We start from the raw sequence: 25,606 nt of genomic DNA, 5'->3' as shown, positions 1-25,606 counted from the left end.
GGTGGGAAGTGGGGTGTCTCGTGGGTGTTGGGGACAGGCACTCACTGGGATCCTTCCCTTCTTCCCGCCCACACTAGGAAAGTGGGAGTGCCCGTGGCATCAGTGCGATGAGTGCGGCGGCGCAGCTGTGTCCTTCTGTGAGTTCTGTCCACGTTCGTTTTGCAAAGATCATGAAAAGGGGGCTCTGGTGTCCTCCGCTCTGGAAGGCCGTCTCTGCTGCTCTGAACATGACCCTGTATCTCCCGTGTCACCCGAATACTGGAGCAAGATCAAATGTAAATTGGAATCACAGGATCATGGAGAAGAAGTCAAAGAATAAATGGGCAGTGATTTCCTTCTTTTTTTATTGAAACGAAGAAAGGAAAAGAAAAAAGTAGAGAATGCGTTAGTACAAGAAGAGACCGCTGCAGTGCATACAGCCTTGGCCATCAGCGCTGCCCTATTAAAGTGAAGATGGGGAACCAGGCCGTGCAGGCAGAAGCCGTTGGTGGGATCTGGTTTTTCAGTTTCGTCCTGTCAGCTTGGGGATTCTTTTGTGGAGGGTTAGGTTCCCTTGGTCTTTTCTTGCCTTTTATTGTGCTTCAATGCCTTTGCAGCTGGCAAAAGAGATGTCTTCGCTTTTAAAATAAGAACAAAGAGAAGAAGTTCTGTTAATGAGATAAATTTAAAGTCTAGGATGTGTTCCTTGGGTGTAAAAAGCAAAAGTAGCCATCATTCCTTTATTTATTTTCATTTTTAAAAATTTTGAGAAGTGTAGTTCAGATAGTCTAATCTGTGTGTGTGTGTGTCTGTGTGTGTGTGTGTGTGTGTGTGTGTGTGTTTTAAGTAGGAATTGCAGAAAGCCCTCTAGAAAAGGGTATGGTGGTCTTACAGACCGCTTTCCTGAGCAGCAGGGAGGCTGGCTTCGCTTTCCCTTCCAGACGCCTCTCGTAGTCTTAGAGAAGGGCTCTGTGGGAGTATTGAATCTGGCCTCTTGAAATCAAAAGGCCTCAGTGAATATTACCTCTGTGGTCTTAAACTAGGTGGGCTTTCCGATATAACTTTACCTAGAAAGGTATATAATGTGGTTGTTGGTTTTTTGTTCTGGAGAAAAAAAGAAATCGATGCCCTCACTGAGTTTGAAACGTTCTCCACTGATAATGGGTGTTTTTGATGAAGTGTGTCTCTGTGGATATGAATACAGAGTTAGAATGGTCATTCCTGTTGTCTTGACACACTGGTAAAGGCAGCTAAAGGGAGTTGAAAGGCACAGACCAAAAGTTGGGTCAAATAAGCACCATTTTCTATCCAATTTAATGTACACCCTGGTCTGACTTGGAGAGAATTATGGGCATTTTAATTTTCTGTCTCTGCTTTCCTCTCCCAAGCAAACATTCCCTTTGTCAGCTGACCACTCAGTCACGTGTCCTGGTGAAAACTACACAAATGAATTTGAACTGTATTTGAATAGATCTTTTTGTTCAGTTCCTAATTTGGGGGTGAAAGTGGTAGCACTTGTACTTCTACAGGGTAAATGAGAGCCACACAAACACACTTCATGGCAGGAAGCACTTAGGGAGAGCTCCACAGAAAGCAGTGATAGCAGGAATGGTTGGAGCTCATAGACGCAAGTGAACCGGAATATCTGCCACAGAACTCACTTGCTTTTAATGCTTAGGAATATGTATATTCCAGGATTCCCTGTATGAATTAATTAGTCCTGTCAGACATTGTTGTAACACTGTACTAAGTAGAAGCCTAGGTTTAGCTTGAATGAACGTCAACTTCTCTGTGAATTTTGACTGCTAACAATTGCCGGTACCTGGTAGCATTTATTTTCCCTCAGGAAGTACCCAGTGACCTTATAAAGGCAGGGAAGATAGATGCTCCACAACATTCCTTCAGTTGTGCTGTGTGTTCCTTTTCCTTATCAATTTACAACTCTTCTCTGGAAAAAAGAAGAAAAAAACCTGTTTTGTGCTTCTTTTTTTTTTTTCTTTGTATGTAAATGTGCAATTATACTGGATTTTTTCTTGTTAAAAAAAACAAACAAAAAAACACTACAATTCTTTTACTTAAGCTCCTAAACTGCCATTTGCCTGATTCCAGCAAATAATTCTGAGGTAACTTATTGGGCCTCCAGTAATTCTGTTGATTAGATATGGTCCCAAAAGAAAGAGCAAGATAGAAAATGCTATATGTGTTACCAAATGCGACTGCTACAAGTCACGTGAATTACAGCTCACCAAAACACTAAAGTTTGCTCTTGAGCAATCATATAGTTTGATGTCCTTTTAAAAAATAATTTAAGAAAATCTAGGTTTTATCATACTAAAACTTTATTTTATATATGTATATGATAAATGTTTGCTTTTTTAAACTTACTAACATGAAGGATTTCCTTTAATATCTGAAATGCACCTCGTGTTGAAACGGTATCCAACATGGAATCTTATCTCCTTGCTTTGTTTTGGACTTAGTGCTATTTAATATCTGGTGACTTTTATATGGTAAGCCAGGGTATATCCTGTATACTACAAATACCTTAGGTTTAAGTATTTTTATGCAGCTTCTTCATTGTGTCACATTTTGTTTGTGTATCTGTAGCAGAGATCTGCTGAGGTTTTTTAATTTGGGGGGGGTGGGGGGTTGGCTAATAGGGTTGTTCTGCCATTTCAGAAATCAGGGCGGAAAACACCATCGGTGACCACAGCCATGGGGTCTTGGTCCGCGAGTGTCCTTTAACGGTCTGGAACGTGGCTTTAGTCCTGGCAGTGCCAGGGAGCTCTCCTCACACCTCGTACTGTTGCCTAGTTTGTATATTTTAAAGGTGCAGGCTATGGAAGCAGAAAAAGAATAAGTTGTGCTTTATATGTGCATAGTATCCATGCAGGGTGCTTGTCTGTGCTTCGCCAATGAAATTTTGCAAAAGACATGTTGCTCACTGATAGCTGGAAGTTGTTATTTGTTAACTTTTCAATCTGTCTGTGGTCAGAGCATAAATGGTTGGGTTTTAATTCTTGTCCGAAAATGAAATAACTTAAAGCAGCATGGGATAACGGTGGCATTTTTTTTAACCTTATGTTGGTTCTTTGGTGGAAGAAGCGAACGTAAGATTTTTGATAATCAGCATAAATCTTCAGAAATCAGATCTGTAAGAGCTAGAGGTGAAATCCTGGAGGCCTTCCAGGCCCTGCGCCGGAGGGGGCGTGAGGAGTCCTGCCGCTGGCTGGGAAGGGAGGGGTGGACGGCCCTGTGCTCCCGGCAGGCCAGGCAGAAGCAGCTGGAGGGAGTGAGTCACTTCTTTAATATCTAATCAGGGCTGGAATTAGGAGTGGGGTGGGTTTTATTTTCATTTTTCTTTTAACAAGTTCCCACCCTATCCTAATTCTCAGAAATTCTCTGGCCTAAGCTATAAAATAGGCTGACTTTTAGAATCATTGAAACTTGGAGATTTCTATGTGTTCAAATCAGGAACACATCTAAAAACTAAAAAAAAAAAAAAAAAAAAAAAGGCAGGGGGAAGGCTGCTCCCAGCTCCCAGCTGCCATTTCCCCAGAGTATTTGGAGGCACGCCTGTGAATAACGCTGGGAAACTCACAACGAGATGATTGCGGAAAGGACTCAGACAGGGCGGCTGTTGGACACCTTTCTTTCCTGACTCAGGAAGTAGAGTTTCCCTTGAGTAGCTCGCTGCATGGTGTGTTCCAGTCAGGGTCCAGCCCAGATCTGCAGTTTGGAAACAGATGGGCCAGCTGTGTGGAGCGCAGTCTCTGGACTCCCGGGGATTTGTTGCTTGTCTCTCATTTCATTTTAAAACAGAAAGCTCTTCTTTAGTATTCACCTTAAAGTCAAGGTACCGCCGCATGCCATGTCCCACTAGGATAAGAGAACAAGTTACCGTGGCGTCTTGACAGCTTGGGAAGCTCACACTTGATGTCCTTCTACATTGGGAAGTTGCTTGTGCTGTGCAGTGCAAATTCGACTTGAATTACTTCTTAAAAGGCTGATGTGTCCAGCCCCCTCATTGTCCGAGCTGCTGCAGACATGATCACTTGGAACAACTTCCTTTGGCCTCAGGCCACCTAGAATTGGTCTCTGGTTATTTGTAAACAAACAGTAGAACTCGCTTCCCTTTCCAGATAGGCTCGGGAATAGATATAATTAGACAGCTTTGCCCTATATTGACAAATAGGAAGAGTTGGGAATTTGTATATACTGAAATCTACCGACATTTATCCGGGGTGGGGTACAGGGAGAAAGGGGGTTACAGTAGGGTAAGGGAGGGGGTGTAGTGTTTACCACAGGTACGAAGTAGCCACTTTAACACTGAGACCTCTGCCTCATTGAATTCAGGTTTTTTAAGTACTTGAAACTCCTCAGATTCTCCTTATTTTACAGTTATTTTAAGATTTATGAAGTAGAAAGCATTGTTTTGTATACTGTTTTGTCTCTTACCCTCTTGAACTTGGATTAAAGGCGAAGTTCTGCAGACGGAAGTGTCCACAGTAGTTCTCTCAGATTCAGTGCACACGTTCGGGGAAGAGACTCCTGCATGAAATACCAGCAGCATTTATACGAGTACTTCATATGTATGTTCTCTGTTTTGTTATTTTGTCAACCTTATCCCCAAGCACCTCTTCTTTCCTTTTAATATATGCCTGCGTAGGGAAAAAAACAAAAATTTGCACTTATGTTACTCTCCTGAAATGCTGGGTATAACCTGTGTGTTTCAAACCCATTTCCGTTCTTTTCAGTCCATTGCTTAAGTGACAAGTTCAGGTTCGTGTGGCACATATGTACGAAGGAGGAAGAGAATTACCTGTCCTTTGGTGGCGTCCCAGAGTCATTAATGTGTAAGAAAAAGGGAAAAGATGAATAGTTACCAAAGTCATTTATTCAGTCCTTCGTTTTCTTATGTGACATCACTGCACCTGCTACTTGGCAAGAAAGCACCCTCGGGTTTCCCTTCCCCACCTGCCACAGACTTCTGATGTGTGTGAATGCCTCTCGGTATCCATCAGATGACCTAAATGAGGGATTCAAACTTGTCAGTTTAGAAGTGGACTGGATAAAATTTACTTTTACTTTGTTGTCACTAATATTGCTCTTTATCTCATTTGTGCTGTCACATGCCCTGTGTTAAAAAAAAAAAGAAAGAAAATCATGTTGCCACTGATAACCAAGATGCTAAATGATGACTACAACTGGTTCTTTTTATATACAGGGGTGTGTGCATAATTGGAATTGATAGGAGAAATTCATTTGTATCCACTTGTGATATTGCACAACAAAACACAGATACCTACAGATTCTGCTCTCATTTCCTCGTGATCTTTATCTATGATAATTACCTTTGTAGATTGGTTATTTCTGTACTTTATCTGTAATAAACTTTGTAGATCCTGTGAACTGTTATTTTTTGCCTAAATCCCTTGAGACTTGAGTCTTTAATAACAAAGCATCAATATTCACTAAGTCAATCTCTTTTGAGTTTCTGTGACTTGGCTAGAAGCTCTTGACACTAAAGATTAGTGTTCATTTTCCCTGGGGGTATTCCACTAGGGCATTACTGTATAATGACTTGATGTTGCCACATAGACTTCAAGATATATGATATTTTGGGGATTTTGTTGATTGGCCTATGTTTTATTGCATAGTGTGAAACGTGTAAAGCTTGGTTAACCTGTATATAGATAGCTTAGTGTTGACTAGTTACGGTGTATTAGCATTGCCTGTAATATTTAAGCTTCTTACTACTGTGTGTGCTGGTAGGAACATATAATTTTTGTACATTATATTTACTGAGATGCTGCCTTTCTTATTTTACAAATACTTTGGAATTCAAATGTGTTTTTTGCTTCCGTGAGGATTAATTTGGAAAGGTTTTTAATGACATTCCACTGATTTCAGATTTTGCTTGAGGTTGACTTCAATAAATTGTCCCGTATGTTGCAAATTAAATATGTGGACTTGTTCATTGCCCGTAATTTCTTGCTACCACTCAGTGGGCAAGAGGCCATCCTAAGCGGGAGGGGACCAGCGCGGGGCCGAAAGACCCAGCGCGTCCACCGCGCCGGCGAGGCCCGCAAGGTCCTGCGGGAGCCCGGCACGTCTTTCCGCAGTACGCGGTGTGCTTCAGGGGACTTGGATCCGGAAACGAGGAGTCTGCGTGGTCCCCGGGACGGAAGGCCCGGGCTTCTGTAAGGTACGCAACGTCGGGCGGGCGGGGGACAGACAGCTGGAGCGACCCCTCACTTCGTCCGTCGCTGTCTCAGGCGCTGGGGGCCGCTCTCGCCCCGCCTCGGCCCCGCCCCCGCTCCGGCCCCGCCCCGCGCCCCCCTCCCTCGGCGTCGCCACGTCAGCCTTGAGCGCGCGCGCCGTGATGGGGAAGAAGGTGGCGGCGGAGGTGGGCCTGCGGCTCGCGCTGTTCGCGGTCTTCATGTAAGGACTGCGCTCCGGCCCCCGGCCCCGCCGCCCGGCCGGGCTCCGCGCGCGCTTCCGGGAAGCCGCCGACGCGTCCGCACCTTTGTGTCCCCTTTAGGGTAACAGAGCTGCTCCCGCCCTTCCAGAGGCTCATCCAGCCCGAGGAGATGTGGCTCTACCGGAATCCGTACGTGGAAGCAGAGTATTTCGCCACCAAGCCGATGTTTGTGCGTGGAGAACCAGCCTCCCTTCTGACCGCACTTCTCACGGAGCCGAACGCTAGGGAGGGAGCGGGCAGGTCCCCCTGGCTCCGCCACGGAGCTGAAGACGAGCCTTCGCGTCGTAACGGTTAAGGGCCAGGTTGAGAGAGAAGTCCGTCCGCTTCGGCTCCAGGGATAGGGTCTGGGGGCGGCTGCTCAGGGCGGCCCGGGGCAACTGGTCGTTGAGAGGAGCGGTGACGGCGGCTCCCGCGGGAGCTCGGCGCCCAGCTAGCTGCAGGCAGACCCGGGACGCGGCACTTGCGGGGGAGCCGGGAGGTCTGATAGGCCAGTTCTGCTGTCACTTCACCCCTCTTGCTGTGGGAACTCTTTTCCCAGCTAGCTGTCTGACGTTCTCGGGGCGGCCCTGTTTTCTTTCGCGTGCTGAGCTCTGCCGTGTCCGGCGCAGGTCGTCGCCTTGCTGGCCCCGCTGGCCCCGGTCCTCCTGGCCAGGTGTCTGAAGAAGGCGGACGCAGTGGACAGCCGGCAGGCCTGCCTGGGTAAGCGCGGCCTCCCCAGCGCCGGAAGCAGGAGGCGGGGGCCCCCACGGGGCTTGCGGGGCGGGGGGGGGGGGGGCCGAGCTCTACGTTCCTCGAGTGACTGCGTCTCCGGGGTGCCCCGCCTGCTGCCTGTGAGACGTGCTCCACGTCCTGGGTGCACCTGCGTGCACCGGACTATTTGCAGCTCCGACGAGTCCTCAGTCCGGGTAGCGCGTTCTCCCTGTGCCAAGGCGGAGTGGCCGGCGGGGGGCGGGATTATTCTCACGCTCCGCTCGGGCTGGAGCCCGAGCGCTCCTCTGTCCCCGGAGACCGCGGCTGCGGCTAACGAGACAGGGACCCGGCCGCTCCTCCTGGGCAGACGCCACCAGCAGCCACTTCCGTTGCCTTCCAGCTGCCAGCCTGGCCCTGGCTCTGAACGGCGTCTTCACCAACACAGTCAAACTGATAGTGGGGAGGTGAGTGCCCAGCGCTGCCGCCCTCGCCCCAGGAGGGCAGGCGCACGCAACTGCTGCCACATCTTCCCCGTAGCCTTTTCTCTTTATTCTCAGTCTGATCTTTCTCTTCTAACAAACACTTCCTCCCTTCCCTCTGCCTCGGTCCGTTGGGTGACTCTCGGGCTCTCTTCTGCCCTGAACAGCATTTCCCACTGACACGGAGTCGCTGTCCTCCAGAGCACCCCCAGAAGCTGCAGCACGACTCACTCTTTGCCCTAAAAAGTAACTACGTGCCGCAGTGGCTTTTTTTCCTTCCTGGTTTAAATGCTGACCCTGGAAATAAGGCTTTTCTCTTAGTGGTGACTATCCAATCCCGTTTCACTGTTTTGCCTGGGACAGTGTTTGACTGACAGTTAAGAAAGGTATCTAACACAACCAGAAAATAATTTCTGGAGCTGGAAATGATCCACGTCATACCTCGCTTATTCTTGCAGGCCACGCCCAGACTTCTTCTACCGTTGCTTCCCCGACGGGCAAGCCCATCATGACTTGACGTGCACAGGAAATGAGGACGTGGTGAATGAGGGCCGCAAGAGCTTCCCCAGTGGACATTCTTCCTGTAAGAATACCACGTGGACTCTATATCTGTGCTTTTTTGGGGGATCATTGAATTTAACCTAGGAAGCTTGTGAGGATGGGAACATTTCATGCACTCTTGTTCTTGCATCTAGAAATCGGAGAGCCCCCTTCTTTAATAACAAGCTTGAACCTCGAATATTAAATATTCAAGGACAGAGGAAGTAGTTTACCTTCATGAAATTTGAACATTTTATTATTACTGTTTTATTTGCCTAAATTCTGCAATCTTGCTCCAGTCATAAAAATATTAACTAACCTTTATTGAAGAGCTACTGTATGTCAGGTGCTTCCGAAAGCATTTTAGATTCGTGTCTCGTTTGATACCATAAAGAGCCCAATGAGATGGGTACTGTTGTTTTTATGATTCCCATTTATGCATCAGGAAACTAACGCATCAGGAAGTGAAGTCCCATTGCTAGGATTCCAAAACTATTCCCAGGGTAAATGTTACTCACTTTGGGAAACGGTCCTTCATTTTCCCTTTTGTTTCCTTCTCCCTCATAATTGACGATGTAGATCGATGATCTACACCAAAAGTTACCAAAAGGGATAAAAACATAGCCTCCTCTTTTTCTTTAAAAGACATATACTTAGAGGTTTTCCCTCTTCTAGTTGCATTTGCTGGTCTGGCCTTCGCGTCCTTCTACCTGGCAGGGAAGTTACACTGCTTCACACCACGAGGCCGAGGGGAATCTTGGAGGTTCTGTTCCTTTCTGTCACCCCTACTCTTTGCAGCTGTGATTGCACTGTCCCGCACCTGTGACTACAAGCATCACTGGCAAGGTAAGCAAGGCATCCAGGCCATGGACGCCTCCACCGTTCTCCCATCATTTCTCCCTAGCACTTGGCACAGGAGACGCTCCCTGGGTGTCTGCTGAATGAACAGACAAGTGAGCAGAAGATGGTCTGCGTTCTGTACTGAGTATGCGTTTATTGCTACACGGAAAATGAAAAAGCACGCTGTTATCTTTTAAACAGATTACCAATGAGGGACATTCTGATTTTCCCATGACTTTGAAGCATCATAAGTTCAGAATAAACTCTATAAGAAATTTTTTACACCCAACCTCAAAATTCAATTTACTTTCTTAAAAATCAAGTTCACTGTCGTGAGGTTTTTGTTCAGAAACGAAAGTAAAATTCAAGAAAACATAAAATTGTAATTAAACCAAAGAAATTTAAGTTGAATGATAGAGTAAAATATCCAAATATTTGCACAGAAAGCCCACAGTTCAAAAAAAAAAAAAAAGCTGACAGTATTGCCCAGAGGACCTTAGGAGCTCAGTTTTAAAGAATAAATTTTTGCAAAGAGAAGCAACTCCTGAAGAGTTTATTCCTTCCTCTAGAACCCTTTAAATGGTGAGAAGGAGTTGTTGATAGCATTAAGTGAACCTTCATTATTCTTCTCAATTAAAAATATTCAATGCAGTGAACTCAGAAAAAGCCTTGTTATAACTACCCAACTAAACATGTGTTTTGATTTGGTGTTTAGAGAACATCCTGCAAATGTACGATAAAATTAAGAAAACCCCAAAACCCCATAAGCCTGGAATTGAGGGGGTTTGCAGGCTAAACAAGTAGAGTAACCTGGAGGGCCAAGCTCCCTCTGCTGGGTGGCATCACCGTGACTGAGGGAAGGCCCGTCTCCTCTGCCTTCAGATGTCCTGGCTGGATCCACCATCGGCCTGACGTTCGCCTATGTCTGCTATAGGCAGTACTACCCTCCCCTGACGGACGCCCAGTGCCACAGACCACTGCAGCGCAGCCCTGCTCTTCCCACCGCGCAAAAGCAGCCTGGCGACCCTCGTCATTTTGATGTTTAGACACTGGAGCTGCCTTCCTGGAAAACAGGTGAATCAGCCCCTCCTAACTCACCACTCCCAGGACAAAAATTTCTGCCTTTTACCTCCTGAGAGGTACAGGTGAGGAGAGAAGCCCCCATGATCATGCAGTTTTGCCCTGGCTCACAGGGATTTATCGCGAGGACTCAAGGTCCTTTTTCACTACTGTTCGCCACGCATTCCAGTAACGAGATCTTTCCATGGTCTTTCCAGCTTATGAATGTGGCCCATCAGATTGGTATCCCAAGGTCTGCAGTGTTTTTACACTTAACTTCAGTACTGTTCTTGGAATGATTCTGTCACAAAGAAGCTTTCACCTTAGCCCCACTTTATCCTAGAAGCTAGCGTTGATGATCGGAACTTAATTTCCATTTCCCATAGCTCAAAATCTTAAAATCTAGGGCATGAGCAATTAAATTATTTTAGTTCTGTTTACTTTCTCTGGTGGCAATTCCATCACACCTTAAATAGGAGAATCTCCAGTTCTGGCTTATTTACCACTGTGCATATCTTATTCAAGTCCAGCTAAGTACTGCTGTCCATTTTGAATACTGTAAACATAAGCGATTTGATAATTTGTTGAATTACTGAGTAAACACAATAAAAAAGAAACTGGTCAGGAGCGTGGATTCAGTACTCACTGTCTCCACCTCACTTGTGTAACTGTGCTCACGAGCTGCTCTCCCTCCACTCAGGACTGAAGATCTGCCCAAATGCACCAGCTGTGCCAAGCAGCCAAGGCAGGGCAGGGTAGTCAGAGACCGGCTGTCTGGAGGGCAGGTTAGTCTCCTCCCGCCCCGCCCTCCCCGTAGGGTATAATGGACCATGACGGACATCGGCGGAACTGATGGTGTAGGACCTATAACGGCCTTTCTCTGTGTTGTGATTATATTTTATGTTTTCTTTTTGTGATTATATTATAAATATGACCTTGATTTGTGTATTTCTGTAACATATTTTCAATATATCTTTTTCCTAACGGTGAACGTGGTTTTTTGTGCTTAAAGTTCCATTTGAGACCTGAAACATTTCCAAAGTTAGACACCAGATTCCCTATCTGACACAAGTGATTCCACTGTCTATAGCAGTGGCTGATGTCAATGATACAAAAGGAGCATCTCAATATTTACCTTATAATCGCCGCACTTTGAATCAACAGTCAAGGGGAAAGAACCTGAACGTTAGTTCTTTGCCCAAAACTCTTTTTAAACTTGTTTTAGTAGTACACAGGGGAAGAGAATGGTTATTGTATTGACTCTCTTTACTTTATGATGGATGAGCCAGGTAAAAGTAGACAACTGGTCAATATGGTTTTATTTCAGAATTTACTAAAGTTTTAAATATAATCACATAAAAAACATTTCAAAAAGTGCAAACTGTCAGAACGCTAATCGGTGCTACCGATCTTTCCATGCAAACCATCACTTTTGCTGAGATTAGCAATAGCAATTCTGCAGCTGGGAATATGGAGAAAATGATCCTCCACCAGCATTTAAAAGTAGCCTTGGTCAAGAGATTGCGCATGATGCTGCTGAAGTAGTGCAAATAATATACAACTAAACAAGGAACTCAAGTCAAGCTTATTACCCTGTGGAATATACATCCGTGAAACCAGCACAGGGGGACAAACAGGATATAAAGCTCTTTTCCAGTCACCTGCCCCTCACCACCAGGAAGGAAACACTTCTTAGTACAAACAGTGGTTTATCTAGCCATCCAGGTTGATCCTGTTCATCTCTGGTTACAGGGACTCACTCTTGCTGGTCCTTTGGTTTACTCTTAAATTTTAGTTATTCTGTTAATAGGAAGACCAAATTTAAATATGAAGACAACAACTTGATGAAAGCTTCCCCTTTAATATGTACTGAATGCTACTGAATTCTCAGTAACCCTTACTTCACACTCAGAGTTTATGTAGTAAAGAAAATAAAGTATTTCATATGGATGAGACTTCTTAGTGGCTTAGCGTTAGTGTGTAAGCAGATGGACAAGGTAAGGCCAGGCTCTCACCTTTACCCCAAACTTATCTCTAGGGTGACAGTAATTAACCTTCCCTCTGCTGTCAAAGAGATGGCTTATGCGAATGTTAAATTCCAGGGCTTTGGATACCATGATATATTTACTTACAAGAAACCGATATAAAAAGTGAAACACAGCTTGCCTGTCTACACCGCTCTGTCCACCAGGGCCTGTAGGAACCTGAGAGGAGTGTGAAGGACTGTCACAAAGAGAACTGCAAAGACAATCACAAACTGAGACCTGTGAGAAAGAAAACACCTACAGCACAGTGGTGAGCAGGATGCCTTGGAAACTATTAGTCTCCATTCACTCGTCTTCTTCAAGGTGCATCTCACTTGCACGCTCTGACACTGACTCTGCACCAGCTGTTCCTGGCCCCATAGACGCAGGTTTGTCTTTCAGAATAAGGAACACTTCCCCCTAGCCAGATCTACCAACACTGCCTGTGCCGGGAGCCTGTTCCATAGCGACCTGCACTACGGGTACCTAAGGAGGCAACGCTGTTTGTGTGCTTGAAGAGGACACTCTTCAATACTCCCTTCACCCAAGCAGCTGTGGCAGATGGCTTACACAAATTCTATTTCACCATCAATGCACCACTGAAACATTTTATTCATCACTTAATAAGCAGTCAAAGCTGTGTAATTTCAGGTCTGTCCGCTTTTATAACCCTCAAGAACTAACAACTAAGTCGGACTTTGTCTAGAGTCTCCCAGTTTGAAGTATGATATGATATAAAAGGGCAGGTCTAGCATATATAACATCTTTGCTTTATAAAGATGCACCTGATGTGAACTAAACTGTCCACTTTAGACTGTCCTCTGAGAGCAGCTCAAACAGCTGTGGAAACAATGAACAGCGTCAGTGATTCCTAGCAATAAATCTGTCAGTCAGCTGTAGAGAGAGTAAACAGTATTTACAGATTTTAGTCTTTCTTCATACAGTACGTGTAGGAAATAAAAGCTGGCTCAAGAGAATCTGATGGCCACCAGTCTCCCTCATTCACTTAGACTTGGCCTTCAAATGCAGAGAACACCCATGAGCGATGAGCAGACCCCAAAATGCCTTCTGAATCTCAGGAGTCCACTTCCAGATTAGAATATTTTCTAAAGATAAGCAGTAATTTCTTAGAAAAATTTATACCCAACCCAAAACAAAAACTCAGACTTTATACCATCTCAAGTAATAAACAATAAAGTGTGGTACCTAAGAGAAAAACAAATACCGTATGCTAACACATATATATGGAATCTAAGAAAAAGAAAAAAAAAAGGTCATGAAGTACCTAGGGGTAAGACAGGAATAAAGACGCAGACCTACTAGAGCATGGACTTGAGGATAAGGGGAGGGGGAAGGGTAAGCTGTGACAAAGTGAGAGAGTGGCATGGACATACATACACTACCAAATGTAAAACAGATAGCTAGTGGGAAGCAGCCACATAGCACAGGGAGATCAGCTGGGTGCTTTGTGACCACCTAGAGGGGTGGGATAGGGAGGGTGGGAGGGAGACGCAAGAGGGAGGAGATATGGGAACATACGTATATGTATAACTGATTCACTTTGTTATAAAGCAGAAACTAACACACCATTGTAAAGCAATTAGACTCCAATAAAGATGTTAAAAAAAAAAAGTGTGGTACTTAAATACCATCATCAAAGTATTAAAGATGCAAACCACTCCCAGCTATGAAGCAAGAATGGCAAGTGTTTCTCTGAAGCCAGTGGTAAAAAGTAACAGGGTCTTCCCTTTGCTTTTCCACTCACTTCCAGAGAGGAAGATTATCTATCTTCCTAAGACCCCAGTGGTGAGCAAGGCTGGCAACCTACAGGAAATGAGGCCGCTGAGGAGAGGAAAAAACTGCAGCAACAAAGAGGCAGGTGTTCTGGGGAAGGACCCCTCAGTGCCCGTCTAAGGGAGGGAGTTGAAGAGGTCATCACGCTGGAAGGCGACCAGAGAGAACGCCAGAGTCTGCCACACAAACTTCCTAACTACACATCTAAAGGGCTGAGCAACATAAATCCCAGGATGAGCTGTTTGTACTTAAAGCTGTAACTGTTGCCCTGGTAACTCTCAGATGGTCAACTATTAAGATTCTGAGTTTAGATCCTAAAAATGGCAAGTATTATTGGACCAAGTCGCTAACAAAACAAACATACACTAACCTTTCTCTAAGTGGCCTACTGTGCTTTTTTCCCATGAATTTTAAGCAGGGTCCCTCTAAAAATGAGTAATAACCTGGATCTTGGTGACAGGCAACAAAAAGTATATTTATAAAGAGCTGAGGCTCCACAGTTCCTCATCACATGTTAATATGTAGGAAGAGCTGAGGCTCCACAGTTCCTCGTCACATGTAATATGCTGCATACATGACATTTAAAAACTTACATTAAGCAGCCATAGGTGGTTCATTTTTACTGTAAAGGCTGATCAAGGAAGATACCCTGGGTTTGGTAGATTTCTTTGAGGACCAGCAGTACTGTATCTTCAGACTCCCTGTAGAGAAAAAATTATGTTGTAAAAAGAAGAAACTAACATTCGTACTAGATGCTTTACATGTATCATCTCAATCTACACAACCACCTTACGAGTTCATTTTTTTACTGTTTAAAAAAAATCTGACTCAGAGGTGATGTAACTGGCAGTGGTTTGTAAGGTAACCTTATAACAAATAAGTCTAGCATTATGTCCTATAATATAAAAAAGCCAGTAGTAAATGACCAAGCCCTCCCTTTCCACAGAACTCATTCTTGGAACAACATGGAAGAGTCGTCCAATTCATCACCTTAATTTTTTAAATGTTATTCACCTTTTTCAAAAAGCCAATACAATCATATGAATAAAAATCAAAGATATAAAAGGATATAATAATGAAGTCTCCTTCTCACTGTTTCTTAACCACTAGTCCCCAACTTCTGACAACTGACGTTATCAATTTCTCATGCATCTTCCAGATATTATTCAGTGTGTGTACAAGCAATTACTTATATCCAGTTTGTAAAGAAATTTGATTATAAAAATACAGCATTCGTGGATTGCCATAAGGGTATATGGCTCAAACACTTTTCTAGATCTAAGGTTTGACATTTTTAAAGTCATGGATCTATTTGAGAATCTAATGAAACCTATGGATTACTCCCCAGAAAAGATACCATATACATATATACCCGAAATTATAAATAGAATTTCACTGGACTCATACTTTTTTCTATTCCCCACAAGTTCCATACACAGACAGCAGGTTAAGAAACTCCTTCCTCCTATACCAGTGAGGAGAGATTAGCTAAACCAGATATTAAAATGGTGTGATCCTGGTGCATAAATAAATGGATCAATAGAAAAGAACAGGAAGTCCAGAAATAGCCTTAAATACTCATAGAAATTTAATACAATAAAGTTAGAACCTCAAATCTATTAACAGTGTTGCAACAACTGGATAGCTATCCTGAAAATGATTTGGATCAATCCTCACCTTATTATTAGGATAAATTTGAACAGAATCAAAGATTTATATGTAAAAATGAAACCCTAAAATATCAGAATAAACTGTGGTAAGGAATTCTTTGGAGAGCAAGGAAAATCTAAGTATGACACAAATTCCAGAAGCCAAAAAAGGAAAAAATAAATTTGACTACGTAAAAATCAAAATTTCTACTTAGCAAAAATTAATGTACACAATGTCAAAGACAAACTGGGGAAAAGGTATTTGCAACTCGTATCACAGATTTATCAATTAAAAAAAGACCAAAATTTCAATATAAAAGAGAATAAAGGGTATAGATAACTCCCCAAAAAGAAAATTAAAATGGTCCTTAAATATATGTCAAGATGCTCAACCTTATTCATAATAGGAGGGCAATACGAATTATAGAGTGCATGATACATACGCTGAAAACCACGAAACACTTCTGAGAGAAACTAAAGACCAAAATACACTGAGAGACAACTGTGTTCGTGGGTCAGAAGACTCAGCATTATTAAGATGTCAATTCTTCCCCCAAATTGATCTATAGATAAAATGCAATCACAATCAAAATTCCTAAAAAGCCTTTTGGCTGAAATTAACAAGTTCATTCTACACTATATAAGGAAATGCAGAGGACCTACAATACCTAAAATAACTACGAATAGGAAAAACAAAGATGAAGGACTCATGATACCTAATTTTAAGCCTTACTATAAAGCTACAGTAATCAGGACAGTGTTTTATTGGCATAAGGACAGACAAACAGATCAGTGGAACAAAACAGAGTCAAGGCAAGTCAACAGTTTCTCCATCTGAATAAACTTTTCAACAAATGTTGCTAGAACAGGAAAACCACATGCAAAACAATGAACCTCAATCCTTTCCTCACACCATCTTTAAAAATTAACTCAGTCAAAATGGATCACAGAGCTAAATGTAAAAGCTAAAATGACACAGCTTCTAAAACAAAGGAGAAACCTTAATGACATCGGATTTGGCAAAGATTTCTTAAATATGTCAGAAAAGCACAAACTTCAGTAAAATGGACTTCATCAAAATAAAAAACTGCGTTTCAAAACCTACTTGACAGAAAAATGAAAACCAAACCACATCCTGAGGAAAAAAAGTATATCTGAAAAGAACTTGTAACTAAAATGTAGAAAACTCTTGAAACTTAATAATGAAATAAACCAATTTTTTAAATGGGCAAAAGATTTCAACAGACAATTCACTAAAGAAGATGTATGGACAGCAAGGGGGATCGATCAACGTGGCAGAGTAAGAGGACGTGGAACTCCCCCCCCAAAAAATCACATCAAAAGTACATCTGTATGTGGGATGGAAACTGTCAGAAACACTCCTGTACAACCAAGGCTGTAAGAAAGATCCACATGTAATCGTTTAGGATGGGAAGGAAAGCGATCAGGTTGGGACCTGTGCCCCTGGGAGGGGACTCAGAGGAAAAGGGAGAATGCACAGGCGGAGACCCACCCTGAGGAGTGAGCCTCAGTGAGCCTCAGATTCAACGCCCCAGTCCTGGGGTCCTAATCAGGGGAGACGAGCCCCCTTGGCTAGCTGGAGGGCAGCAGGGCTGTGGGAGCACGTGCATGCTGGCTTGCCCCCAGGCAGGGCGGAGAGTACAGTGGGAGGACTGCTCTAGTGGCTGCCAGGTCTCCCCGCCTGGGTGCACAGCTCAGCTCCATGACGATGCACCACTGCACAGCATCTAGGGCCGCCACGACAGGGAGAAACACAGCCAAGGGATGCACAGGCAACCCGGGCATGGGGCAGAGTCTGGGTGGGGTGTCAGCTGCCACTGTTGGTACTTACTCAAGCAGTGCATCAGAAGAAGCCCAGAACTCTGACGGCGGCCCCTACCCCACGGCTTACACCCCAGCGTATGCCAAGAGTCCACACAGGCCCCAGTTGCCCTGCAGTGTGGCCCCATAACAAGACAGGGGAGGCTGGGGGCAGTGATCGACTGTGAGGGGCAAAGGGGACATGCACCCAAGGCTGCACATGGCAGACAGCTTGGACCTCTGTCTGCAGAGAGCCCACATGGGCCCCACTTTTGTCTGCCCTCCCCAGCTCTGGGGCAAGGGTTCCAGTGCAGGGAGGTTGGGAAACACACCTAAAGGGAACAGAGCCAGCCTGGGCCGGACCATCAGGGCTTTGGCTCCAGCAACTTAGGATCAGACCCTGTCCCCAACTGCATGGTGACAGCCACTGAGCAGAGGGGAAGTCCCACCTCACATCCAGCTCCACCCCCTACTAAGGTGATAGCTGAGGAAAGACGACTCTGTCCGTGTCATCAAATCCTGCTCTCCCATCAACGGCACTGGGCACACACAGCCTGTATAAGGATGCTCCCACATAAGAATACCCCTTTCAGACTGCAATAGGTAACTGTTTCACCTAAATTCATAGCGACAGAAAAAGTTAAGCAAAATGAAAAGGCAGACAAACTGCTCTCAATTGAAACAGCAAAAGAAAACCCATGAAAAAAGAATGAAACAGAAATAAACAATTTACCAGATAAAGAATTCAGAACAGTTAATTAAAAAATGTTAACTGAATTAGGGACAAGAATAAATGAACATAGTGAGAATTTTAACAAGGAACTAGAATATATAAAAAAGACCCAATCAGAAATGAAGAATTCAATAGCTGCAATAAAAAAAACACACTAAAAGGACTGAATAGCAGACTGAGTGATACAGAAGAACACATAAGTGATCTGAAACATAGAATAATGGAAATCACCCAATCAGAACAGCAAAAAGAAAAGAGAGATTTTAAAAAATGAAAACGGTATAAGAGATCTCTGGGCTAACATTAAATGTACCAACATTCACATTATAGGGGGTCTCAGAAGGAGAAGAGAGAGAGCAGAGCATTGAAAATGTATCTGAGGAAATTGTGGCTGAAAACTTCCCAAATCTGAAGGAAACAAATACCCAGGAACAGGAAGCACAGAGGGTCCCAAACAAGATGAACCCAAGCACACTCACACCAAGACACAACATAATTAAAATGGCAAAAGGTAAAGAGAGGCTTCTGAAGGCAGCAAGAAAAAAAGAGTCATATACAAGGGGATCCCCATAAGGCTATCAGCTGATCTCTCTGCAGAAACCCTGCAGGCCAGAAGGGAGTGGCACGATATATTCAAAGTCCTGAAAGGGAAAAACCTGCAACCCAGGATACTCTGCCCAACAAGATTATCATTTAGAATTGAAGAAGAGATAAAGAACTGCTCAGACAAGCAAAAACTGAAACAGTTCATCAATACTAAACCTACTCTAAAAGAAATGTTAAAAAGTCTTCTCTAAGTGGAAAAGAAGTAAGAACCTATAGAAAAGGGGAAATCCCAATAGAAAAGGCAAATACATAGTAAGGACTGAGGATCAACCACTTAAATAAGCCAGTATGAAGATTAAAAGACAAAAAAACTGTAAAAGCAACTATAACTACAATAAACAATTAAGGGATAAACGTGAAGATGTGAAATATAACATCAAAACCACAAAATGCAGGGGAGGGGAGTAAAAACACGTAGGTTGTTTAGAATATGTCTGAACTTAAATGACTGCCAGTTTAACACAAGTAGATATAGGTCAACATATAAGAACCCCACGGTAATCACAAATCAAAAAACTACAACATACACACACACACACAAAAGTAAGGAACACAAGCATACTGCTAAATAAAATCATTAAACCACAAAGGAAGAAAAAAAAGAAGAAATGAATACAGAAGAACTACAGAAACAACCGGAAAACAAGTAATAAAATGGCAATAAGTACATACCTATCAATAATTACTTTAAATGTCAATGGACTAAATGCTCCAATCAAAAGACACAGGGTGGGGTTTCCCTGGTGGCGCACTGGTTAAGAATCCGCCTGCCAATGCAGGGGACACGGGTTCGAACCCTGGTCTGGGAAGATCCTGCATGCTGCGGAGCAACTAAGCCCGTGCGCCACAACTACTGAGCCTGCACTCTAGAGCCCGCAAGCCACAACTACTGAGCCCACGTGCCACAACTACTGAAGCTCGCATGCCTAGAGCCCATGCTTCTCAACAAGAGAAGCCAAAGCAATGAGAAGCCTATGCACAGCAACGAAGACCCAACGCAGCCAAAAATAAATAAATACATTTTAAAAAAGACACAGGGTGGGTGACTGGATGAAAAACAAGACCCATCTATATGCTGCCTCCAGGAGACTCACGTCAGAGCTAAAGACACACACAGGCTGAAAATAAGGGAATGGAAAAGGTATTTCCTATAAATGGAAACGAAAAGAAAGCAGGGGCAGCAATATTCCTATCAGACAAAATAGACTTTAAAACAAAGGCTATAACAAAAGACAAAGGAGGGCATTCTATAATGATAAAGGGATCAATACAAGAACAGGATGTAACATTTGTTACCATATATGCATCCAAGACGGGGGATGCTAAATATATAAAGCAAATAGTAACAGACATAAGAGGAGAAACTGACAATAACACAGTAATAGTAGGAGACTTTAACATTCCATTTTCATCAATGGACAGATCATCCAGACAGAAAATCAATAAGGCAACAGTGGCCTTAAATGACACAATAGACTAGTTGGACATAACAGATATCTACAGGACATTACATTCCAAAACAGCAGAATACACATTTTTTCCAAGTGCACATGAAATGTTCTCCAGGACAGATCACATGTTAGGCCACAAAACAAGTCTCAACAAATTTCAGAGGATAGAAATTATATCAAGCTTTTTTCCGACCACAATGGTATGAAACTAGAAATCAATTACAGAAAGGAAAATGGGAAAAGAACAAGCATATGGAGACTAAATGACATGCTACTAAAAAATGATGGGTCAATAAAGAAATCAAAGAGGAAATCAGAAAATACCTTGAGACAAATAAAAATGGAAACACAACTCTCCAAAATCTATGGGATGAAGCAAAAGCAGATTTAAGAGGGAAGTTTATAGTGATACAGGCCTTCCTCAAGAAATAAGAAAAATCTCAAACAAACCTACCACCTCAGGGAATTAGAAAAAGAAGAACAAAGCCCAAAGTCAACAGAAGGAAGGAAATAATAAAGATCAGAGAAGGAAATAAATAAAATAGAGATTAAAAAAAGCAATAGAAAAGATCAATGAAAATGAGAGCTGGTTTTTTGAAAAGATAAACAAAAAGGATAAACCTTTAGACAGGCTCACCAAGAAGAAAAGAAAAAGGACCCAAATAAACAAAATAAGAAATGAAAGAGGAGAAATTACAACCGATACCACAGAGATATAAAAAAATCATAAAAGGATACTATAAACAGTTATATTCCAACAAATTGGACAACCTAGAAGAAATGGACAAATTTCTAGAAACATAAAAATTGCCAAGACTGAATCAAGAAGAAACAGACCATTTAAACAGACCAAACACTAGTGAAATTAAATTTGTAATTTAAAAAAACTCTCAGGAAACAGAAGTCCAGAACTGACTTCACAGGGGAATTCTAGCAAACATACAAAGAAGAGCAAACAACTATCCTTAAACTATTCCAAAAAACTGAAGAGGAGGAAATACTCCCAAATTCATCCTACGAGGCCACCATTATCCTGATACCCAAACCAGACCAATACAATACAAAAAAAGAAAATTACAGGCCAATATCTTTGATGAATATAGATGCACAACTCCTCAACAAAATATTAGCAAACTGAATCCAACAATATAAAAAAAGTATCATACACAATGATCAAGTGGGATTTATTCCAGGGACACAAGGATGGTTCAACATTCACAAATCAATCAATGTGATATACCACATCAACGAAAGAAAGGACAAAAATCACACGATCACCTTAATGGACACAGAAATAGCATTTAATAAAATTCAACATCCATTCTTGATAAAAACTCTCATCAAAGTTGATATAGAGGGAACATATCTCAACATAACAAAGGCCATTTATGACAAACCCACAGCTAACGTCATATTCAACAATGAAAAGCTGAAAGCCTTTCCTCCAAATTCAGAAACAAGACAAAGATGCCTAATGTTGCCCCTTCTATTTAACATAGTATTGGAAGTCCTAGCCACAGCAATCAGGGAAAAAAAAAAAGAAAAAAAGAAAGGCATCCAAATTGGAAGGGAGGAAGTAAAACTGTCACTATTTGCAGATAGCATGATACTTTATATAGAAAATCCTAAAGCCTCCACCAAAAAACTGTTAGAACTAATAAATGAATTCAGTAAAGTTGCAGGATACAAGATTAATATACAGAAATCTATTGCTTTTCTATACACTAATGATGAACTATCAGAAACAGAAAGTAGAAAAAAATCCCATTTAAAATTACATCAAAAAGAATAAAATACCCTAGGAATAAACTTAACCAAGGAGGTGAAAAACCTACACTCTGAAAATTATAAAACACTGATGAAGGAAACTGAAGATGATACAAAGAAATGGAAAGATATCCTATGCTCTTGGAATGGAAGAATTAATATTGTTAAAATGGCCATACTATCCAAAGCAATCTGCAGACTTAATGCAATCCCTACCAAAATACCCATGACATTTTTCGCAGACCTAGAACAAATAATCCTAAAATCTATATGGAATCACAAAAGACCCCATATTGCCAAAACAGTCTTGAGAAAAAACGAATAAAGCTGGAGATATCACCCTCCCCGACTTCAGACCATACTACAAAGCTACAGTTATCAAAACAGATTAGTACTGGCACATAAACAGACACATAGATCAATGGAGCAGAATAAAGAGCCCAGAAATAAACCCATGCACCTATGGTTAATTAATCTATGACAAAGGAGGCAAGAATGCAAAATGGAGAAAAGACAGTTTCTTTGACAAGTGGTGCTGGGAAAACTGGACAGCTACATGTAAAGGAATGAGATAAGAAAATTTCTGCACACCATTTACAAAACTAAACTCAAAATGGATGAAAGACCTAAATGTAAGACTGGAGACCATAAACCCCCTAGAAGAGAACATAGGCAGAACACTCTTTCACATAAATCACAGCAATATTTTTTTGGATCTGTCTCCTAAGGCAAAAAAATAAAAGCAAAAATAAACAAATGGAACCTAATTAAACTTAAAAGCTTTTACACAGCAAAGGAAACCATCAACAAAATGAAAGGAAAAGCTACTGGATGGGAGAAAATATTTGCAAATGATATGTGATAAGGGGTTAATATCCAAAATATATAAACAGCTCATAAAACTCAATATCAAAAAAAAAACAACAAATAACCCAATCAAAAAATGGGTAGGAGACCTGAATAGACATTTTTCCAAGAAAGACACATAAATGGATAACAGGCACATGAAAAGATGCTCAATATCACTAATCATCAGGGAAATGCAAATCAAAACCACAATGAGATGTCACCTCACACCTGTCAGAACGGCTGTCATCAAAAGGAACACAGGGCTTCCCTGGTGGCGCAGTGGTTGAGAGTCTGCCTGGTGATGCAGGGGACGCAGGTTCATGCCCCGGTCCGGGAAGATCCCACATGCCGCGGAACGGCTGGGCCCGTGAGCCATGGCCGCTGGGCCTGCGCGTCCGGAGCCTGTGCTCCACAATGGGAGAGGCCACAACAGTGAGAGGCCCGCGTACCGCAAAAAAAAAAAGGAACACAAAATAACAACACTGGCGAGGATGTAGAGAAACGGGAATGCTTGTCCATTGTTGGTGGGAATGTGAAATGGTACAGACACTGTGGAAAACAGTATGGAGGCTCCTCAAAAAAATAAAAATAGAACCACCATATGATCCAGCAATTCCACTCCTGGGTATATATCCAGAAAAAACGAAAACACTAACTTGAAAAAATACACGCACCCCAATGTTCATAGCAGCACTATTCACAATAACTAAGATATGGAAGCAGCCTAAGTGTCCAGCAACAGACAAATGAATAAAGAAAATGTGGTATATATTACAATGGAATAATACTCTGCCATAAAAAAAGATGGAATTCTGCCATTTGCAGCAACGTGGATGGACCTAAAGAATATCATGCTTAGTGAAATAAGTCTTAATTATTTCACAGATATTTGACAGATGTAGAAAAAGGAGATAGGCCAGTGTACATTTGGGATTAGAATGATTTCTTGTTCAGACAATTACAAAACAGCACACTCATGTCATTTGAAGAAATCTTAACAAACAATTAAGACCAAAAAACTCCAAAACAAAAACAAACACTTAGGGGCTTCCTTGGTGGCGCAGTGGTTAAGAATCTTCCTGCCAATGCAGAGGACACGGGTTCGAGCCCTGGTCCAAGAAGATCCCACATGCCGTGGAGCAACTAAGCCCGTGTGCCACAACTACTGAGCCTGCGCTCTAGAGCCTGTAAGCCACAACTACTGAAGCCTGCGCCTAGAGCCCATGCTCTGCAGCAAGAGAAGCCACCGCAATGAGAAGCCCGTGACAGCAACGAAGAGTAGCCCCCGCTCGCCGCAACTAAAGAAAGACCACGCGCAGCAACGAAGACCCAACACAGCCAAAAATAAAATAAATAAAAATTTTTAAAAAATAAGTTAATTAATTTTTTAAAAAGGTAGACTTAAAAAAACAACACTTACCAGTAGCATAGATGACTTTGTAAAGCAAATAAATATTCATTAAAACTTTCAATGGGCTTCTCCTGTAGCACATAGTCGATGCGCTGGCCTCCATTCAGCATTCCCACATGGATGGGGGGAGCTTCTTGTTTAACTGCTACAAGGTTCTCTTCTGTGCTAACATCTGGATACAGAAGAACCGTAATAAGAATATAAAAGCGTCCAGCCCTCCAAGGTTGTCCTTGCTTTCCCTCAGGCTCCAGCTTTACCGTAGGACGAGCTACCCTGCTCAGAAAGTTCTCTCTCATGTTCCTCCTCTCAATCCCCTTAAAGCCTCTCCTCAAGGCACACTGATTTTATCCAATCCCTTTTTTCCTTCCTGTACCTTTAATGGCTAATTCCATTTGCCTTTGGTTTACAAACTAAATGCAAGCAGGGTTAGAACTCCTTAGGCAATTGAAAACTAAAGCAAAAGAATGCAACATTAACTGTGAAATTAAGAGGAAAAGTGTCCTAGCTAGTCCCCAGCCAGGAAAATAAAACCAACCCATGAATACACAGACATTCCCCTGTAAAAGCAAGGTTCTTCACAGCGTAGGCTCTGAGCAGCACTGCCATAGTGCCCAAGTGGGGAATGTTTAAAGCCTCATTACTAGATGCTCAGCTTCTCTTGACATCTTCCCTCACAAACAATGTTTTTCCAAAATTTGTGGCTATTAGATGACAGAAAACACCAGCAGAGCGGAAGGCCCATTAGGACTCATAGTATTGGTCCTAAACAATAAAAAAGGAGAAAGTCAGAAGACCCTGGGAGAATAAGAACCAGACACCATGGAGTCCCTCTTATCTGGCCTGGTGCAGGAAATCAGTATGCACAGTGTCACTGACCACTAGGCTTCTCTGAACTTGATTCAGGTTCTGCTTCAGTTTCTTCTGCAGTTTCTGAAGCTTGTAAGGCAGGGTATGGAGCTCTGGTAAAAGACTTCCAGGCCATCCGCAGCGAACCTAGCAAGTTGTTCTTAAGGTCCATGCTCATCCTGGTCAAGCCCTCTCTCAGTTCTGAAACATATGAAAAAGAACATTACATGGTTTACAGAGGTAAAATGGTTCAACACAGCTAAACAAAGTGAATGAGGTCCAGTCAGTTTGCACTGACCAGAAGGTCTAGAATTATCAGGTTCTATATTCAAGACTTACCTAAGTGCATCCGCTTCCTGCCTTTATGATGCGGGATCAGCATTGGCTCAAATTCTACTCCTGGGACCACCATTGGTTCAATCCTATAGGCCACAGGATCAAACTACATAGGAAAAACAATAGCTACATATACCTCTGCTGAAGAAAGATAATGACAGTCTCAGGAGCTATGTATCAGGCAAGAATAATTATAAGCTCATTTTTTAAAATGTAGTTGTTCTGCCCCATCACTTCCAGATTCATAC

General features: G+C 42.6%; 3 protein-coding genes across 14 annotated transcripts in view; 2 read left to right on the top strand and 1 right to left on the bottom strand.

Annotated features, from left to right (window-relative positions):
- Positions 1-5,943, top strand: part of NSD3 (nuclear receptor binding SET domain protein 3) — a 109,642-nt gene extending 103,699 nt beyond the window's left edge. For all 6 annotated transcript variants that reach the window (XM_027122835.1, XM_027122837.1, XM_027122838.1 and 3 more), the window contains one exon: positions 78-5,943. In XM_027122835.1, coding sequence (XP_026978636.1) covers positions 78-319 — 242 coding nt within the window. In that variant the 3' untranslated portion in view covers positions 320-5,943. The remainder of the gene's footprint in view (positions 1-77) is intronic.
- Positions 5,944-6,317: 374 nt separating this feature from the next.
- On the top strand, positions 6,318-13,231 carry PLPP5 (phospholipid phosphatase 5). Of its 4 annotated transcripts, none has more exons than XR_003436283.1 (9): positions 6,318-6,423; positions 6,524-6,632; positions 7,072-7,162; positions 7,554-7,617; positions 8,091-8,215; positions 8,848-9,018; positions 9,895-10,086; positions 10,772-10,856; positions 12,263-13,231. XR_003436283.1 is itself a non-coding variant. In XM_027122851.1 (8 exons), the coding sequence occupies exons 1-7, from the start codon at positions 6,365-6,367 to the stop codon at positions 10,056-10,058; spliced, it is 783 nt and encodes a 260-aa protein (XP_026978652.1). In that variant the 5' UTR covers positions 6,318-6,364; the 3' UTR covers positions 10,059-10,086; positions 10,772-11,062. The 4 variants fall into 4 exon arrangements, 2 of the variants coding, with proteins under 2 accessions (XP_026978652.1, XP_026978653.1); XR_003436282.1 differs by having other exon boundaries at positions 12,174-13,231; XM_027122851.1 differs by lacking the exon at positions 12,263-13,231 and having other exon boundaries at positions 10,772-11,062.
- DDHD2 (DDHD domain containing 2) overlaps positions 11,373-25,606 on the bottom strand; it is a 26,444-nt gene continuing 12,210 nt past the window's right edge. For 3 of the 4 annotated variants that reach the window (XM_027122843.1, XM_027122841.1, XM_027122844.1), the window contains 4 exons: positions 25,362-25,464; positions 25,053-25,223; positions 24,186-24,348; positions 14,344-14,590 (listed from right to left, as the gene is read on the bottom strand). In XM_027122843.1, the coding sequence (XP_026978644.1) occupies positions 14,509-14,590; positions 24,186-24,348; positions 25,053-25,223; positions 25,362-25,464 (519 nt within the window). In that variant the 3' untranslated portion in view covers positions 14,344-14,508. Of the gene's footprint in view, positions 13,202-14,343; positions 14,591-24,185; positions 24,349-25,052; positions 25,224-25,361; positions 25,465-25,606 lie in introns of those variants that run through there. The other variant, XM_027122842.1, reaches the window with a different exon arrangement.

The sequence above is a fragment of the Aethalodelphis obliquidens genome, unplaced genomic scaffold, assembly GCF_003676395.1.
Source record: "Aethalodelphis obliquidens isolate GAN/ISIS:26980383/991018 unplaced genomic scaffold, ASM367639v1 scaffold25, whole genome shotgun sequence".
NCBI lineage: Eukaryota > Metazoa > Chordata > Mammalia > Artiodactyla > Delphinidae > Aethalodelphis > Aethalodelphis obliquidens.
Note: the sequence above shows the minus strand (reverse complement) of the source record. Positions and strands in the feature narration are given on the sequence as shown.